At 40.5% G+C, this 20,723-nt stretch overlaps 1 protein-coding gene across 1 annotated transcript in view; it reads right to left on the reverse strand.

Annotated features, from left to right (window-relative positions):
- Window positions 1-17,766: 17,766 nt before the first annotated feature.
- The window catches only part of LAMA3 (laminin subunit alpha 3), a 122,638-nt gene continuing 119,681 nt past the window's right edge, over window positions 17,767-20,723 (reverse strand). The window contains exons 77-79 of the mRNA XM_019473746.1: window positions 19,123-19,216; window positions 18,662-18,781; window positions 17,767-18,478 (exon numbers count right to left, since the gene is read on the reverse strand). Coding sequence (XP_019329291.1) covers window positions 18,333-18,478; window positions 18,662-18,781; window positions 19,123-19,216 — 360 coding nt within the window. The 3' untranslated portion in view covers window positions 17,767-18,332. The remainder of the gene's footprint in view (window positions 18,479-18,661; window positions 18,782-19,122; window positions 19,217-20,723) is intronic.

The following is a 20,723-nucleotide window of genomic DNA, read 5'->3' on the forward strand; positions in this document are numbered from 1 at the left end:
GCTTGCTTGTTTTGTCCCCCTTCGGGTTTTTTCCCTCGGTGTGACTTTCCCTCCCCCCGCACGCCTTTCCTCGCCGCGCTGGTGGGCGCAGCACGGGTGGGTGGCTGCCGGCCGCCTTCCTGCCAGGCAGGCTCTCCACAGCCGCGAGGCTTCTCGCAAAACCCACTGGGGTTTTCCACGGGTGGGTTGCGGGAGCTGGGGCCGCAACCGGGCCTTGGATGTGAAGTGATGAAGTCCTCCTCTGATAACGTAGCATTCCCTTTTCAGGGCACGATTTTTTTTTCATTTTTTTTTTTAAAGTTATTTCAGTCAGTGGCGGAGGTAGTAGCACAGAGACTGAAGTTCCTCATTTGTGCAATGGTGACTTTGTGACCTCCCCAGTGCAAGCCTGGGAAACTGTAGGGTTTCTAGGAATTTACTCCCTAACTCTTGGCACCTACCTGCGTTAGCAATATGAACTTGCTCGTGGAGCTGACAGCAAAAATCAGTATTTTGCAAGTTTGGTTCGGACACAGGCTACTTTGGCAGGTGTTTCCAAGCACAGGATGGGTGAGAAAGTACGCTTCCATAAATGTATCCATTCCAACCCAAAATGGCCAAGTACCTGGACACTGAAAATACATCCACATTGTTTTCACCCTCCTTTGCACGAAGAGGCTTTCTTTGCTGCGCTTAAATTTAGGTGAAGACACAGGCTATTACCTACAACCTGGTCTTGTTTCCTGTCGGCTAGGACCGTGCTGCAAGCTGCTCTCATGAAAATTTAAGGATGACACTTGCCCCCCTACCCCTTGCTAGCATACAAAAGAATGGGACCACGCTCTACTTTTAGTAGCAACCCCTCTTCCCTGTCAAGAAAAACATCTGTCTTCCTGTGAATCAAGTAGCAATATTTCTGTACGTGTCTTACAGAAATCGCTACCACCACCTCTGGAAATACTCTGTACCAAAAACCTCTCGAGACTGCTTTTTGAAAGGCGAGGATTGTCTAATGCTGGGAGGCTTCTGAAATCTTTCAGGTGTGAATCGGGCCCTTTGACTGATTCCCAGCCCCTCTGTCTTACTGAGCGGAGCTGGATACTCAGAGGGGATTTTAAAGAGAACATGCCTTCTGTTACAATGCACATCTCCAAAACAGCATGATCTACACAGCCTAGAAATTCTCAAGGGCTTGTAGGAAGTCAGCACAGCGTGAATGGGGAACAACGTGTTCTCCCATGTATTCACAGGTTATTTATGAAATTTGGACTCCAGAAATTCAAGCAGCCTCACTAAAAGGAAGTTGCAGGTTGCAGTTTCACCACCTTTATTCTCCATCTCAGGTGTGTGCAGACACTGCATTTCAGATGAAAAAAATTACTTCTGTAAGGTTATCTATCTCCCATGCAGGATTCTGTGGGCAGGGATTCGTGGTGGGGTGGTTTATAATATCCTTTCCCTTAGTCGTATGTAATTGATTCAATCAAGAAGCAATGAATCTTCTTATGGATTCCCTGAGAACTCAGCATAGAGAAGGCTACCTCCAAGTACCATTTCTGAGGAGCAGCAAAGAGCCAAGTCTTTTGTGAAACACCTACACCATTTCTCCAAAGCTAGACTCCTATTTCCTAGCCTCTGTGTTTGAATAATACTGTAGCAGGGCTGTGTGTTCTCTGCAGGTTTTTGGCCCCATGCACAAGGAGCTAGAATTCTTTTGAGATCTTCCTTCTAGCACCCAGTTGCTCCAGATCTTGCTCAGGGCTGGCACTGATAATCTATTTTCTGTAACAAATGCTTTTGTAACTATCTGGTAGCTAGCTATTAATTTTGAAACTCGAGATGTGAATAGCTAAATCAACTCTCCAGAAACGTGGCTATAAATCTACGGAAAAAAATGGCAGAATGAAACTGCATTTCAACTGTTCAAGTACAGAAGTAACGCATTTGAACACCAGTAATGAAGCAGTATGACATCTGCAGTTTGACTTCAACAGCTGAGCGGCAGCAGTTTTATAGTGCCTGTGTTGTTGTCAGCTGCACTGGAACCACATTTTCCTGCAGAACTGGATTTGAAATCAGCAGGGCTGTAATTCTCCCTGCCTGCCCTGTAACAGCAGATGAGGTCTTATGATGGGTTGCAGTTAGTTTGATTCACACGGAGGATGTGGTATTGCTGATTCAGCCTGCTAAAAATGGCCAGGGGAGTGAGGAAACCACAGTGAACAGAACTACATGGATGACTTCTACTTGCTAATCAAAACTTGTATTTACTTACCAGTCTACCAATACTCTAAACGTCTTCCTTGTTTGGTTTTTTTTTTAATTCCTGATAGCATACTATCATCAGCACAATAGGCACTCATGAACCAACAATTTCAGCACAGGGTTCAGTCGGTGGCCAGCTTTCCCCTTGCCTCACAGCTCGCTGCAGGGAATTGTTGAATAGCCCATGCTACTGTGTTGAATAACCCATGCTACTGTGGCCTATGTTACCTCTCTCTTATGAAAACAGATTGAGGCGACTGGTTTGTAATTACTCAAGGACAATAAAGTTACTGATGGCGAGCAAGAATTGTACTTTTAATAAATTAAGTGGCCTAAAATTTCCAAGACCTTTACCCTGGTTTCCCAGAAGTTGTCAGATAGATAAAAGGCAAAGTGGCTACAATATTCACATCCTGTAAGAGATACAGAATTGTGGTGGGTTTATAGCCCCTTTGCAGGACGCTGCTGTTGTAGTTCAAGATAGCCTGTACCTTTGAATACTCAGTTACTCTTCCCTTTAACAAGCTTTCCAAGTTTCTGCCCTGTCTTTGTGCTTCTGACAGGGAGAAGTCCTGCAAGTCATCGTCTTCACATACTGGTCCCTGAGTCAAAGATTGTTTTTCATTGGTGTTCTTCCTCTGTAAGTCTAATTGGAATTTAGCCCTACTATAAACTCCATGAGCTTCAGAGAATGGCAAAAGTTGAAGTAGGCTGGAATAAATTATTACAGAAAAGCATATTGATTTATCTAAAGCATCAGAGAGGAAAGAGTTAAAAACAAGAACAGACCTATATTCATATTTTCTTTAATATCATTTTCATACTCTGTAAATTAGGTCCCACTTGTCCCAGGGCCCTTCTCCACTGTGTCTGGATGAGGCAATCTATCCCCTTGCTTCTGTCTCAGAGTGCCCTAAATCTGATTTTGCTGGGTTTCTTTTTACCTATCTTGTTCCAAAACTCTACCTCTGTCCTGGAACACCTCGATAAGCCTGATACAATTTGCACTTTTTAAGATGGAGATGAAACTTCAGCAGTGGATTTAGAATATTTGATCATCAGCAATTAAGTTAGTCACTGCTCATTTAAGTAGAGAGAAGTAAAATCCTTCAGAATGGAATTAACTTTTTCCCTTTGTGTGGCAGAAAGTGTGATTGTGTATGTATATGAAGTGTTGAAAATGCTAGTTAAAATCATAAAGACATCTCCCATACTTTTTCAATCTCAGACAAACCTGCAGAATCCACTCCTGTAATTTTGAATTCCTTTCAAGGATTCGCTGTTCTAGTTAAATATCAGGTGTGGTCCCACTGTTGGTTATGAAGGGATGTTAGAATCCAGAGTATAGCCATCTTTTCCACACCAGCTGTCAGAGGGGTCTTACGTGTGTCAGTGTCTGCCAATAAAGGCTAGTGAATACATAAATGTGAGTATCTTCCCTTTTTGAATATATTGTATTTGGTAAGAAAAAAATTATTACGTTCACAAGTACATTTCTAAGGAAATGTACTTTTTAAGTAGCTAATACTTAAAGTTCTTGGGCTTTGTGCCTCACACTGTACCTCTGAGTTTTGCAGCAATGAAGGTGCCTGCTTATTGTGTCTTATCACTTAAATATTTATGAGTGGTGAGCTCTACATCTGTTATCATCATGCATTTTCCATACAGCGCAGCAGCTAAGCAATACTACAAAGCCAAGCTAATCTTCAGAGCTGGCTCTCCACATTTTCCTATTAATACGCATTGTCATTTTAAGGGCTAAACCCTGCCTAAGGACACATAGATGTCCTTTGACTATCGAAATTTGTCTGTTCTGTCAATAGACAAGAAGTATGCATACATATCCTGGTAAAACAAAACAGGCTCAACAAGCCTCTTCATCCAAAGTATTCCAAGGATACTGAAATGAGTCTTTGGACCCTTTCCTCTGATTAAAGAGCGTTACAGTAATAACCATTAGAAGAATAACCTCTGTTTGTTGCAGTGAACTTTACTCCAGAATCAACTACTTGTTCCTCTCACAAGCTTTCTGTTTTCCCTGCCTATTTTTCACAGGAAGCCTTTCGTGTATGGAGAGCTATCAGATGCAAGGTGACTGATCTCTCGATCCTGGTCTCTTGAGCACTCATTTGTGGCTGCTCTCATCTAGTCTGTAACGAGGGCTCCACTGTGGCATTTCTGCACAGAGAAATCACAGAGATGGCTGGGTCAGAGTGGGTAAAGTTCTTGGAAAGTCAAAAAGGAAAGTGAAAGATGAGACAGAGCAAGTAAGAGCAATTTCATATGTTTTTTTCATACTTTGATTATATTTTATAATGTTTATTTTTATCCACACTTATTGTTGCTCTGGACCCAATATATAATCAGTCATATAGTGGGATAAATTCATGTGCAGTCATACAGAGTTATTTTTACTGAAGCATATGAAGGTGTATAATTTTTGCTATATAAAGGATGCTAAATGACAGAGCTTTTTAGTGTTGGGGTGTTTTTCCCAGAATGTGCTAATGGCCAAACATATGCACACAGTTCCGGAGAAAACAAAGGAATACACAAGTATTAAATACTAACACCTGCTCTGTTCAGGCGGCAGCCACATGCTGGCCTGTTTTATGAAAATTAATTGGAAAAACTTCCACACAAAATAATCATCCTACTTGAATTTTTAAGAGAAGATTTAAAATGTTTTACTTTCAGAGGAATGACTTCCTACAGAGCTCAGATCTACATTTGGTTGTAAAAATACCTGCTCTGTGTTGCCAGAGAGCATGAAATATAAAGCCCACGTTGATTGCCAGAAATCCACCAATTCTAGCCCAGTCCTTTCTGGGGAGTCAGAACAAAGTCATCTAGATCGTGAAAGACAAATCTTTGTCTAAATGTCCTTAAAATCTTTTCAGTATGGAGAGTCTGCAAATTAATTTTCCCTCTTGTTCTTGCTCCAGTGAGCAATGAAAACAATTGATTACATCTTTGGTACAGAAGCAGGGGGGTAATCGCAAATAAAAACAGGTGAGCTTAATGGTTTTGTGTATGGAGAGTGAGGTAGGCTGTCTTGCCCAAACTGCAAAATATAAACATTATTTGTCCCACGCAATACCCTTATTTCTACATTATGGATCTTGATTGGGGCCCTTTTAGTCTTTCACTTTTTAGAACAAATAAGAACCTATTCATTTTGACCTTTCACAAGCAGGCCGTAACTTTTAATACTCTAACCATTTTTGCTCATCTGCTTTGGAGGGTCCCTCCAGTTTTCCTGCATTTTTTAGTTGTGCATGAAGCCATTTCACAGACCAGATACATTTGTGAAGGATTTTTCTCTATATATTCCTCTATATACACGTACATGTATCTAACTATATGTATAGCATTCGCCAACAAATTATTTGCCCAGTTACTGAGGATATGCCTTTGTACTTTCAAGCTTATGATGAAAAATGAGTAGTCAGCAAGGCTATAGATAACCTGCGGCAAACGTATCAGCCTTAATAAACACCCTTTGTGTTAGTGCTCCCCCCCAATCCTTGTAATTTAAAATAATAAAAAATCCTTGTAGGATGTATTTTGAAATGTTTGGAATGTAATAAACATAATATATTGCTAAGGCTTATTTTCCTTTTACTAGTTTAGCAGTAAATATTTTCTCACAGGTGTCAAGCAGCTTGATGCATAATGCGATTTGAAATGAGATTATTTAAAGATTACTTGTCAGCAACATTTGTACTTTTCTACTTCCATTTGGGACTTTTGGCATTATATATGTTTTATATTTAGCATCTTAACATTTTTCACTAGCTTATTCCTCAGTCCTTCACTACAAAAATAGAATGGCCTCTGTTGGGCTACAGAGGTTTTATTTTGGCCATGTTAGATGTCATGTTTGTTTTTCAGTTTTGAAATCTGCACTTCTTGCCCCCCTTCTTTTCCTAGCCTGAGAGCGGGGAATATTTTGTTAAAACTTCTAGGGACAAAAAAGTCAGTAGACCCCATTGACGACAGTTCTTTGTGACACAAGACACAAGTTTATGTAGACAGATTGTCCAGCTAATTATCTAGAGGAGACTGGGCAAGGCTGTGTGACCCAGCTTTACACTCTTCTCTTTGAAAGACATTCACAACTGCAATGACCAGTAGTTGAGGTAAACAGAAAGGAAGGCATGAAAGAAAGACCTGGTGGCTTATGACTGGGTACCAAAGGCAGCCAAGAGCTCAGCTTGAGAGGCAGATGGAGGTTATGAAGCAGCCATGGCAGAGCTGTGAATCTCCCTTTCCTGGTATTAGTAAAACTGCAAACAGCGGATCCTTGTGCAGATGTCCCTTTTGTCCTGTTTTCACATTTTCTTGCTGCTGTAGGCTTGCAGCTGGGAGTACCACTTCAAGGTCTAAGAAACCATGACCACCTGATAGTCATATGTCACTCACATATGAGGAAACCTTGCCTCACCTGTGTCTTTCAGCAAGCCACTTAAATTCTCCGTGCATTGATTCTCATACCTATTGACGGGGTTGTAATGCACAGTAATTTTGTGCATTAACATTGGTGGCTATGCTACATTAAGGCATTCAGTAGTCTACGACTGCCTCAAACTAAAGCATCTTGACTTTCTGTACTGGAATAGACCACACAGAATATGTTCATTTGAGCAGCTCTGTCAAGCAGTGTATATGCCTACAAAGATGGTGAGCTTCTTCCCTTGCATATACACTGTGTTAGCTACTGATATCTTTGTCCCTGATTATTTCAGTTCCTTATGGTTTGGGAGTTTAATCATGTCTTCTGGAACATAGTGCTCTGTTCTTTACAAAACTCTTCTCTGAGGCTTGCACACATAGACACGGCAACTGGCTTTTAAAAGAAGCAGTATGATCTGCAGCATATATCATAAGACAGAAAAAAGCCTAGAAAACATATTGAGAGACAGATGCTACCCCAGATATCAAAGTTTTTATTTCTGGATACTAGCTTCTCATCTGTGAAACTTGTGCTTTGGTCTGAACACTTCTGCTGCTCACTCAAGAAAATAACTAGTTGTACCATTTAATTTAGAGAACCATTTAATTTGCGAGAAAAGTGATCATGTCTATTTGTATAAACCTAAAGTGAAGGGATCATCTTCTATTAAGTATGTATTCAGGCAGTATGTATATTTATATACACTCAGGTTACAGCATTATCTAGAGGCAACAGCTAAATAGAGCCACGTGCTTAAATAATCTTCATTCTATTCTTCTTGGCCTTAATTTGTTGTTCTATAGTCATAAACATTAGTTCATATGAATGGACTGTCAGTTTATATGAATGGAAGATTCTTCACATTTTGATGTGTAAAACTATAAAGCAGACCAAAAAAAAAAACCACATTTGTCATTTGGTGAGATTATTTCCTGTATCCGACATTTAATTTAAAAGAGAATTTAAGAGACTGGAAGCTGATGCTTGACCAACTAGATTTTGAGTTCACAGTTCCGTAATGTTATCTCCTGGTACTTAATGAAATAAGCAGCATGCAGTTGACCAAGGCTCCTATTCTCTAAAACAAGAAGTGATTTCTCTTTTTGCTTACCATTAGGTTTTCCCATTCTTCCACTTACTTCTGGAAACTTAGGCCATTTATTTGGAATACGTACTCTGTCTGAATTGGTTTATAAAATGTTCCTATTTGGGCACTTGTTCATCAAGGTATGTGAATTGGGAAACACTCCTGAGAATTAAAGATTCCTCCAAGCAGTGACTACCAGAATCAGTTCCCACTATGGGAAGTGGCAGTGTTCGCTCTGCAAGTGAAACGCTGCATTGCAGATAAAGGGAGATGGCAAAGTCAAGATTCTGTGTGCATGTAATGGTAACCACAGGAGTGACTTACAAATCTTAACATGCAACAAGATTTTTATTAAAGCAACAGCAGAATAACAAATTTAATAACCCTCCTCTTTTTTAAAGTGTATTTGGATTCTGAAAGCACTCCTGCCCTTAAACAGCACAGTGCCTTTTAAAACCACATATTGGGTGACTTATTCTGGACTGACTCACTATTTATTGTTCTACCAACAGCGTTTTGTGAGGCTGAGAGCTACGTACCAGGCAAGCATCTTAAATTGAGTTGCGTAATTTTAGCCATTATGAGTTACGCACAGCAATAACCAGGATAATACAGTGAGAAAAGCTATGTTTTTACTGCAGGCCATTTTTTCAGCGTTCCTCTTCCAGACATAGCACAAGGAGAAATAATCTTTTATTTCCTCAGTGCACTTTCCCATTTTTCATTCCGTTAGCATTTTTCTCAAATGCTTTTTCTACTGCAATTCATCCAGGAAGCGTTCCTCTCTTTTTCCTTCCATTCCTTTCATTTTAATAGCTCTTGCACTTACCTATTTTTAGAGGGGTTGTAAGTACACAAGCACACGTAAATACACGTTCTATCTCACATCTCTTTATTTGATATGCCTTTCACTTGGGGTTCAGCCTACATTTTCTTCTTAGGTTCTCAAGCTTCAAATTATACAAAGCACCAAAAAAATAGTTCATATATTTTAGTTTCCCTGGTGTAAGGTAGAAACTAAGAAGAAATATATGAGCCCACCAGTTTGTCCGGCTCATCACAAAAGCAATGAGTTCAATACAGATTTCTTCCAGTGGTAGCACCGAGACACTGAAAAATAAGAAGGTGAAGAAATGCTGGCAAATCTAGTGTCATAGATCCAAGCACTGCCTTATCATCATGATGAGTCACAGCATCTTAATATGGAGATGCCGGGAGCTAACCACACTATGTTTGGGTAACTCAATACTGAAAAGGATGAGTGACAAAAGCGTTTATAATGACAAATTTTCCCTGTAATTGGAAGCAGGAGATAGTTCCCTGTGGCTTGTTCCTTTCTTCACTGAGGCCTGCTGACAACACTGCACAATGGTATTTCTATAGCTAGGTTGTAAGGCAGTCTAATTATTCCTGAGGAATAACATGTAATCAAGCGCTGCATCCATCTTCAGGGAATTAGTTCAGTGGGTTTCTTGCTCGGAGCCCAGAGCTAGGTTGGCTGCTGCCATGTCCCCTTATGGCATACGTTTAAGGTGGTGTGTGGGTATGTTTTTGTTTGGGGATAACTAACCTGCCTCCATTGATTATAGAAGGAGAGCCTAGAGTAGATACCCAATTTTTATACAACTGATGTTGTGAGATGAGTAACCATACTACTCCACAAATGCTATGGGTCTTACTGAAGTCAGGTAGGTGTAATATAGCAAGTACCAGTGCTATTGGCCAGTTCATATGCACGCAAGTCTGTCTAGCCATTCCGTTTGCGTAAAATCAAGTAGGTCCACACGTTTTTTAATTTTCTGTGGGTCCCAAATGAAAAATAATGAGTTCACCTACCCTAATAGTAAAAGCCTTAACATTTTTGTCTGGATTTGGTGTTGGAATGTGCTCCCATAAGCACAGCTATGCCTGAAATGCAGATGCATGTGACAGCGTTACAGTGCTTGTTGGTGCCAGCCAGGGTTGTTTTGTGCATTGCTGTTACAGGACATTCACAAAAAAACCCCTACATTAGTACTCCCCGCTGAAACACAGGAGGCTTCATTTTACCTATACGAAGAGCAAACTTTTGTTTTCAAACAGGTCTCTGGGCCTTAATAAGTTTCTGAAAGCTGCAGTTATATTTTCAAATGACTACTTGATGCAAATGCTTTCTGCAATTTGTGTGAATTTGTTATAGCTGGGAATGCCTACATACTGTTCACACACCCAAGCAGATCCAATGGAAATGTTGCAAATTATACCGAAGAACGTTATTTCAAACATGCACAGGAATTTTCCAGCAGAGATCATTACGTAGGTATGAGACTCTTACCTCAACAAAAGCCTTGATCAGGCAGCTCGGTTATACAATGAGCAAATGCAAAGGGCCACATGGAATAATCACTGTTGTCCAGATTGTGAAGCCATTCCATTAAATCTAATCCCTGCTCGAGGCATGGTGGTCCCTTTGATCACGCTCCAGCCCTTTCTTCTCCAACTTGCACCTGCCCTTGCTGAAGCCTGCCCTATTACTACACTCCGTTTCAGCATGCAGATAAATTAAAAGATATGATGCCAGAGGCTGAAATTTAGGAATATGCAACACAATCTTTGGTTTTCACCAAACTAGAAATTTGTTGTGCTTTGTAAATGACTCTAAACTGTGTCTCTTGGTTGCAGCCCTAAGTAACTTCTTTTTTTCCTGTCTCGAAAATTTGACTCTATTACAGGAGAAATGAGGACACCTATCCTAGGCAACAAAATGCTACCTATGGCTTCATTGACAGGGGAGTCCCTACAACTGAAAAGACTGGCCTAGGATATATGTATTTACTTGACATGATAAGATTTTATAATATGCCCTTCATAGGCCTGGGGCGGAAACTGTAGGGCAAATGTAAACTTCTTTATAGCTGCAGCGAGTAAAGAAGCCAGTTTTTATCTTGGGCAACTGCAGAGAGGCAGGGGTCAGCCATAGAAAATATCAGCAGTCAGAAACGACTCAGCAGAGCTCAGTTTCCTCAGATCTGAGAGGAGGAACTAGGAACAAAACCTGCTTGTAGCCCCAGCTAAGCCGAGCTGCAGACACGGGTGTTTGGATTTGCATCACTTGCATCATGTCTTATGCAGAAAGCAGTTTCTACTAGAAATTGATATATCAGAGGAAGTTCATCCTAGTCAAAGTTATATTGAAGGGTTTAAGCTCAGCTGTACAACTGTCTTCACAAATAAAAAGGAGGCCAGCGCTCAGTGCCTCTCAGAGATGCATGCGTGAGAGGGCCCTCTGAGGGGAACAGAATAGGCAGGAAGGGGTGTGGAAAGCTATCTTATGACTAATTGCTGTTTGCAGCTGCAGGTAGACATGTGCTTAATTATCTGCTATATGCATGCAAATTTGGTTTGCTGTCACTAGAGTCCAGATGTTCCCTTCCATTATACTAAGTACAACAAACAAAAGGAAGAGGGTCAGAGGGCAAAATGAAAGGGGCCAGGAGCGGCAGCTTCGTGCTGTTTTCCTTCCTGTCATATGCTAGGCCTGGCCTACCGTTTTTCTGAACTCCCCAAGACAGACAGAGATTTGTGAGTCCATAGGCTGAGCATCCGGTCAGAGAGGAGGTGAAGCCTGAGAAAAGCCGTTCCCCCCAGCTCCCCTCCCAGGGCAATACCGGGGAAGGGGTGTAGGCAGGCACCCAGCCCCGCAGCAGGCAGAGGCCGGGCTGCGGAGGGGGCTGGGGCAGCCGGGATGCCATGCAGGCACGCAGGAGCTGCCCAGGAGCGTAGCACTCAGTCTCGGGTTGGAAGGGGGCAGTGGCTGGGCTCCTTGACACCACCAAGTAGCCTGAAATTGTTCGGTCAAGCTAACGGTCATCACAGTTCCTAACTAGCTTCTCTCCTGTAGACGTTTCCCTTGGGAGGGGTAAATCCTCTCAGAGCAGTCTTAAGGCTCACTTTTCCTTATGTGCCTTTCTTTCTTCAACTATAAAGCTTTTTTCTTTCTATCCATCCTCTAGGCTCACATCTGTTCTTTAGGTAATTTTTTTGTACTGATAAAAAAAGTACAGTATTTTTTTCACAGAAAGTTAATTGAAACATTCTTTGTTTTAACTCTTTGTAGCAAAGTGCTTTTCATAAAATCTATACATTGTGTTCCCAACATTTAAAAACAAGAGGCTACATAAACAAGACTACATCCTTTTCTCCTATCATCAGCCCAAATCATCCAGAACTATGTTGATTTATACTGATCATGCATCTGGCCTTTATTCTGTTTGATGGCATTCAGTGTCTCTTTGGAAGAGTTAACCTATTCATGCCAATTTAATTAAATAACATTGATGATCATTAGTGGTTTTGTGGTGTCTGTTTTGAATTAAATTTGTTCTGAGTATATATGTCATGTTGATTCGTTTTATCTTTTGTGATAAATGCAATATACATACATTCAGAGATCACATGTCCTCTTAAGTGGCTCAGCAGTGGGAACATTTCCTTCCTTTAACGTGGCCGTATCAAGTTACAAGAATCTGACTAAATACAACGTACCAGTTGAAAAATTGGTCCTACTCTTCTGCATAAAGGGATGATGAAATTGCCAGAAGGGTCTTCTTTTTCTTTGAGCCTGGCAAAGGCATAGTGGGATGACTGCAGTTACTGCTGATTTCGAGCAGCGTGGGAAAGGGCTGAGCCCGGGCGGGCTCTTCGGGCATTCAGGCTGGCTGGCTCACGGGTGGTGGTCTGAGACCACCCCCCAGCGCTGCCTTCACCACTGACACTCATCAGGCAGAGTGGTTTATCTGCGTGGTCTCCTTGCTTCCACCCCTATTGCTGATGCAAATACCCTTTGTGTTCGTGTAAAGATTCCATTTATGTATATTTGCATAAAAAGGGTTATCTTAGGTTTTCTGCAGACTGTGTCCTGCCCTGTATTACATAACAGATTTAATCTGCAGTAACAATTCTCTATAAACCTTGGCAGTATCTTAGAATACATTTTTTATAAACTGTATGTAAGATTTTCTGCATCTTTTAATAAGGTGTGTGAGCCAAAGTCTTGTGAAGTGGTTAGATCTTTCCACTAAGCCACTGAACTTTGGATCACGCCTACATGTTTTCTTGGAGAATTGCCCAGAGTGCCTTTAGCTTCTTTACTACTTGGGTTACTGTCCCCAGGGGTATGTCATTACCTTTGATTTAACTGAGTACAGCAAAGGCAAAGTTAGAACTTTATTACTGATTTGACACCTTGTTCTCAGGTAAATTTTACTAGTTGAAACCCTTGCCTCAGCCAGAGGAATCGGTGTCTGGGTGTATTACTGACTCTCTAGGTTTGTAGCATCCAGACAGTAATTCTGATCAGAGAGTAGTCAGAAGGATCTAGAATTAAGATTTATGGCAGGTGCTGTTACCTAACAATATAAATCCTCTATTAAGTAATCTCTCATGCTGATAGATTTTGGCTCATTATGTTATTAACACATTGTTAATTAAAACTGTGTCTGCAAGAGCTGGACACAGAGCCATTTATTTCTGTATCTTTTAAAATTATTTTCTTCATTATGCCTTCAGGCTTCGAAAACCAGATCTGAACAGTTCTTTCTGGATTGAAATTCTAACAGTCTTCTTCCATATTGATTTATAAATTACTGACATTCCTATGAATGTAATTATTCATTCTTACCAGTGCATAGTCCTCCTGTGACAGGAATCTTAGACATAGGCTCCCGCACAATAAAGAAATCTGTTGCTGTTCCCAGTTTAAATATAACTGAACAGAGACAAAAGATCATGATGCCAACTATCTGTCTTTTTATTCTGTGTAATAATGCAGCAGTGCTCAATCTTTATCAACGAGCGGGTGACATCTTAACAAAGAAACTGTGTCTCATGGAACATTTCACATATGCTTCACATTCGGAGCAACCTGTAGGAAACACAGTAATTGGCTGAGGTGCAAAGTAATGATAGGAGTGTGTTTATAAAAATCTTACGTATTTTGAATGCTATCAGCTGCAAACCAGGAGACACAGTATGATATGAACAGCAGGTCATAGTTTGGTTTCATTGCTACAGAGGATCCCCAAAATTGACAGAGAGAACATAAAGACTCATTGGTTATTTTGCTTGCAATTCTTTATACTCAGAGGATGCTTCATTGCAGCTCTGGCAATGACCAGCCTCTTGCAGTTTTAAGATGTCTGGGCTAGCTGCACAAAGGAGGTTTATGCTTATGCCTTGCAGGCTTAATGCCTTCAGTGGAGCTAAAACATTGTATTATGGCACTATCCCCTTTAACGTAAAGTAGTTCCTTTTGCCAGGGACATCCATTTAATGTATTTTTAGAAAATACAGACAGATTTACAGAAGACTGGACCATTGTGTCCTAAATTTCCTTACATCATTGGAGAAAGATGCAGAAGTTTCTTTTAAATGAGGAAACCACAAAGAGAATGGTGAGAGGCAAAAAGCATGGCAAGAGTTCATTACAAAGCCATAATGCATTTATAGCATTTTCAGTTAAGACCGCATTTTCCAGGCTATTTTATGAGGAGCAGAAAGAAAGCAGCAGGGAGAAAAACCCCCAAATAATTCACAGAGGACTCCTGAAGAGACAAGGCTACTATCAAGAGGAAGGGATAAAATGAAATGGCTCACAGGTGACTCCAAACAAGTGGTTACAAAACAGGAGAAACTTAACTCACCCAATTCATTTTGCTGCTGACAGAAGTCAAAGGTTGATGGCTCTGGATTTTACATGAAAGCTTTACAGTAACAAAAGCACAGACCTTCAAGCTCAGATACAGGAAGACAGTTAAGAAGTTTTACTTGGAAGCTTTTGTTTTTAGAAACTTAAGTTACAGTATCGTTTATAAGCAGTGAAAAGGAAAAATGTTTTCCTTGTATATATATGCTTTTTTCTACAGCGAATGTGTATTTCTTTCAACAGTGCCCTGTGATCTATTTCATTTTATTTGCCTGCAGTTAGGCTTCCTAACTGTCCTTCAGCCCCCATTAATCTGGCTGTATTTTGCCATTATAATAAATGGAACTCACAGACCTTGGTGTTGTCCACCTCAGATAACATGACCCTATTAAATCCAATCCAAATTAACTGGAGGAGAACCCTTTGGCCTTGATACTTATATGGACAAGAGAGAGATTTGGTGCTAGCAATACCAATGTGGTTTAGTCTGGAGAGGAAATCTGCTCTCCTTATCTAATTGATTTGGGATTCAGATGAGCCATTAGGGCAATCTAAACACACTGTTAAAGAGCGTGGGATTTTAGCCATTCACTCTCAGTGTATTGAACACTATATTAGATCCTTTTTCATTAAACTTTCAAAATTTTCCTCAGAAGCTTGAATTTCAAGAGGTACAAACCATAAAGCAAAATCTTGCCAGCAGACATTAACAGATACATTTCTTTAATTAATACTTCTATTTTTGAGGTGAATGAAGCAAAATGCAAGCTGTGATACCTTTGCACCCTTGAACACAAGCAATGAGTAATAATGCAGGCTTAGAAAGGATGACTGGAGTTGAGAGTTTTTTACCATTGAAAACACTAGTATTACTTAAAGGCTTGAATAGCAAATAGTAAAGATGACTAGAGAATAAAAAATTACAGGGAAAGCCTCTCCTGTGGGAGTTATTTACTTTTGTTCTAACACAGAAATTGATAGATAAGGGGGGCCACCTGAAATGCTATAAACAAAGGAGGTAAATAATCCATGGAAGTTACTGTCAAATGGCAACACTCAGATGATGAAAGCCTTGGAAATACTAATTATAACAATATAAAAACCCATGACATGGTGTTTAACCACGGCTCACATTTGTATTTATTCACATGACATTTCATCTTACTAAAAGATTTAGTCACTTCTGGCCTGCTATAAAATGTATTGGGGGAATTGTTTATTTTGACTTTAACAAAGATCTTTTCTGGTGAACCTGAAGAGAAGGAACCTTTATAATTGAAATCATGTCTACCATTCATGACTAGAAATGCTTGAAAATTCAGGCTCTTGTTTTCCAGAAGATGTTTTCCATGTGAGAAAATTCAGAATATTCTAAGCACAGAACAGACAATGCATGAAATACAGTTCAGTGTCCATGTGGATTTCTTCAATAATAAGGTTTCTTCATCAGACTAATCTAAACAGGACAGCTTCTTTCCTCGTGTAAAGATTATCCACTGGCTCTTCAGGATCAAAAAGCTTTTTACTAAGTGTTTATCAGCCTGATACAGATTTACCTATGTTAAAATACAAAACCTGAAACTCTAGTTGGCTTTTATTGATTGTCCCAACAATGTGTGACAGCCTGACTCTATGGAAGCAATACAACTGAAGAAACTGGGGGGAAAAAAACCACCAACCAAGAACCTTAAAAACCAGAGACTTTTCTACTTTTTTGTTATGCATTAGGATTGTACTGGAATTAATACTTACCAATCATTATAACTTACATTTACTCAAGTCTTCATACATTTTTCATTTCTTTATGTCAGCATTAAAACTACTTCTGATAAAATAAAATCAGATGGAAGGGAATTGAAATCCAGGACTGGCTCCAGGTTGTGTTGCAAAAATCTTTGCCACGTTTGCTTTTTCGGAGGGGGGAAGGGAAGAAGGAAAAGGCTTTTTTGTGACTAGGGAAAATCTGCTTCAGAGAGCAGTCTGGTGGGCATGAGATATGAAATGTTACTAGAGAATTGCTTGATAAAGTTTAACTGTTCTTCCTTTCTCCTTGTGGAAATTTTCAGTGCCAACTAAGGCCAGTAAATCAATTGAGTATTTCACAGTTTTGGTCACCTGAATATTTGACAATCTACTACAAAGGCAGGAGGCTTTACGCATAGAAAGGATTCGGTTGTTGCTCCCTGAAAAGATGATTTCCAAACCCCACCACCTCCAGGCTGATGGGTGTTTCTGCCCCACGTGGCAGGCAGCCATACAGGAGAAGCTGTTTCTGCAGAGCATCTGCAGGGAGAGGGCTCTGCCATTATGTGCCAGTCCTCTGCTCCCTCAGAGGCCTCAGCCACGGCACGCTTTCACTGCATCCCATTTGCTCCAAAACTAGCTCTACAGCTAAGAAACTGCTGCATGGACATAGATTTGCCTGTAGCAGAGCTGCCATAAAAGAAAAAGCAACACAGGATTTGGTGCAAACAGCTTTCTGACACTTTTGCTACTCTGCAAAGCTGCAAAAGACCTGCAAAGCTGCAAAAATTTGATAAGGGATTAATGACCAAAGCCATAAGGGCTATTGGTCTTGCATCTTCTTCTATTAATCCAGCTAGCACCTCATTCCAAACACACTGAGGACACGCTGCTGCATCTTGAGCAACGAGGCAGTGGAAGGTGGGAGCAAACATTGCATTAGGTGGGAAGGAGGGTTTGTTTGCATCGCTGTCTACTCCCACCTAGGACCAGCCTTAGAAAATGTTTTAGTTTTGCAAAAGAGGGTTGGCAACAGGGAATTGGAAAAAAAGAAAGGAACTATCAAAATGCTGCTTCTGAATGACAGTGGAAGAAGCAGCCACGTCAAGTCTATTCAGTCCAGCCCTGTATTCAGAAGAATAAAGCAAACTGGGTCCCCCGCCCTCCACCATGGGTCACGATCAGGTACAAAGATTTGAATGTCAAAGAAAATAGTTTTGCTGGTTTAGTCCTGCAATTCATGCTGCATAACTGTAGCGGGTGCAACTGCTGTTCCTAATATAACTTGTCTTCATTTAATCAGAAAAAACAAACCTATGGAGGAGACTTTCTGGCTCTGAAGATTACAAGAAAAATTACTCTCTCTCTGAGGTTTTTATATAAGCAAATTCTAATAAGCAGAGATGATGGACTCCTGCTTATTCAGGCAAATCAGCTTCTTCAAGCTACAGAAATATTTGCATAAAGGAAGCAGCATTTAGCAGCCCGTAAAAAGCACAAAAAAGAAACATCAGGTTAAAATAACCAAACAAGAAAATGGATGGTTTTAAGAACATACTGCATTTATTTGGCCCCAGAATTCCTAGCATTGTAACAAACTCCCAATTTCACTCCTTAAAGTGCTTCAAACTCCATTTATATTATTATTATTACTTTTAACATTAAAGTACATTTCTGTATAAACATCAATCCAAAGAGATTTATATTTTTATAAAATTCTTTATATTAGTGGATCAAATTTGCTCTCAAGATGACCAGCATTAAGGCAAATTTCCAAATTTAAGACACTGGAGTTACTCAAGTCTATGCTGTTGTGGGTGAGAGCAGAATTTGGCCCAGTAGGGTATATACAATTATATTTTCTGCATATATTTCAAAAGGCACAATGGATTACCTCGGAAATCAGTAACATTTAAAAGGGAGTTTATCAAAGCAAATACTTTTAATTTGCTTTGGCACAGTCCACATCCGGAGGATGCATTTGCTCACCAGCTGTTCTGAATAACCAGCCTGATGACAGTGACACGGTGATCAGCAAAAGGGGAACCCATGTTGCATGAATTCACACAGTACTTCAGCAGACCCAACCTGATATGTGTACAAGTACCATAACAGCAAAGTTACTGCGCCGGGCACCCGTGCAAACTCACTACACCATGAACCTCTGAAATTCTCCTGGTGGAGACATGTTTGTCATTGATATTAATACTCCGAAGACAGCCAAAAAATGGGTCTTTAACTGGAAGCCACAGTCCGTCCAAATTTGCTACAAAAAACAAGGTAGAAAGATCAAGTTAACAAAATGAGAATGATTTTAAGGAACATTAATTACTGCAAGGCTTTCAAAAGAGGGGGAATGATATAGGACTACGTGCATGAATGGGACCTTTGTTTTGGAAAGGAAAAAAAGCCAGTAGATACCTGAAAAAATAAGAAGCAATAATATTACCTGGAATTTTACCGAAGTAGAGTGGCTGATGAACACGTCTAGGAGGAGAGGGTGGAAGTCCAGTGGTATAGTTACTCCGTGTGCCCACCTCTAGCTGCACCGTATTCTCCTCCTGAGAGACTGCAAAGAAGCAGGTAAATGAGTACTCTTTCTCAACCCTATTAAAGAATCAACTAGATATGGCACTATTTTTAAATAGCATCTGTCTTGACATTTAACTCATAGGAAAAATAGATTTTATTTTAATTCAAAGTCAGATTGACACATCTGGGTACTCTGGGGCTAAATACAGCCCCAAAAACCTGTCTTATGTAAAGCCTTGAATTTACACAAGACACATTGTTCTAAAGAGTATTCTCAGAATAAACAGAAGTGAAATGATTAATAAAAATCTGGAGCTGCAATGCTCTGTGCCCACCGTCCTTTCAAAGTTTGAGAAGAACTGGTATGGTACAACATACCTGCAACAGTATGCCACTGTCCATTAGACAGAGGTTGCTTAGGTGTGACTGATGTCTGGAATTCTCCGGCACCACTATTTCCAGCAGCAATGACCTGTGAAAAAGTTATCTTTTAAATTACCGTGGCAAAGAAAAGAGTAATGGAAAAATACAGTACTTTAAGTAATTTACTGAACTTGTGATGGCTGGGTTTCACCTAGTTTTAAGAGTCACAGTCATTGTATACATATTTCAGAAATTATCCTCTCCAAGAGGAAAGTAAATATCCCTAACAGAATCCCAGGAGAGGATATTTTACAAATTTTACAAGTATAAATACATACCTTCGTCTCTCCCCCTCAATCTTACGAAACTATGTTAATTCTTTTGACATAATCTCTCTGAGACAAGGTCTTTCCTACTAGGCAAAGTAGGAAAAATAGTACTCCTTTCCCAAAGCAGTCATCTACACACTTGGCATCTCCTGAGAGAATCTCTGCAATATATTTCTCTGGCCTTTCACACAATTTTGGACTACTCATAATTCACTCACGAAGCTTGCAGCCTGACTATTTATGATGACATTTTGAACAAGCACCTGCTTGTGCTTTCTCACATCTTGCTTCTCATTCCTTGTGAGTGCGTTATTTTTTTTTCAACATCTTCCTTTCAAACTCCCTTTTGGTGTGATGGTTACAACAAACTTGGTAATGGTCAGGTAACTGATATACTGAGTCCACTTCCTATCAGGCTGATTGATGGTGTCCCATTGACCTTTTATTCCTTCCTGTTGCATCCTGTCCACACTGACAGCCAGCATGAATCTAAGTTACTGCTGAAAAAAGTGGTCAGTCTTGCCCTTAAGGAGTCCCCAGCTGTTGATGCCTCTGCTTCCATGTGCTAGATGTGTCTTGAACCAGATCAGTGATCTGGGGGAAACTAACTGACAACAAAAAGATAAATAATAAAACCAAGTTCCCTAATCTGGGAAGAGAAGAGCAAAGCTGAGCTTTCTGAAGTTAGGTAGACTCATGCTGGTTTAAACTGTGCCATGAGACAGCAGGTTCTGTGAAGCACTGACATCTTTCTATTTGATGTCTCTCCAGCAGCAACCACAATAGCTTTGTAGTCCAAAACTCACATTCTGAAGCTGTTACATTATGAAAAAGCAACAGTGATAATAATCACCCCCATGACACACCCACCAGCTAGAAGAGATGATGCTAACACAGAGCAAGACTGCTCAAGTTCTATAATGGACGTGGTTACGGAGCTACATCAGAACAGCCACATGATGACTGACATAGGAATGGGAATAAGCCACAGAGCTCTGTAGCCTCTGGCCAAATCCCCAGTGGGTTTTTGCAAAGGTTCAGAAGCCTGAGAAAATTAAGACTGTGCCCTACTGCTGACCACTGTGAAGAAAGCATGTGCAAGCTTTATCAATGATCTGGACGAGGGGATCGAGTGCACCCTCAGTAAGTTTGCAGACAACACCAAATTGGGCGGGAGTGTTGATCTGCTCGAGGGCAGGAAGGCTCTGCAGAGGGACCTGGACAGGCTGCATCAATGGGCCGAGGCCAACTGTATGAGATTCAACAAGGCCAAGTGCCGGGTCCTGC

The sequence above is a fragment of the Aptenodytes forsteri genome, unplaced genomic scaffold (assembly GCF_000699145.1).
Source record: "Aptenodytes forsteri isolate BGI_AS27 unplaced genomic scaffold, ASM69914v1 Scaffold23, whole genome shotgun sequence".
Taxonomy (NCBI): Eukaryota; Metazoa; Chordata; class Aves; order Sphenisciformes; family Spheniscidae; genus Aptenodytes; species Aptenodytes forsteri.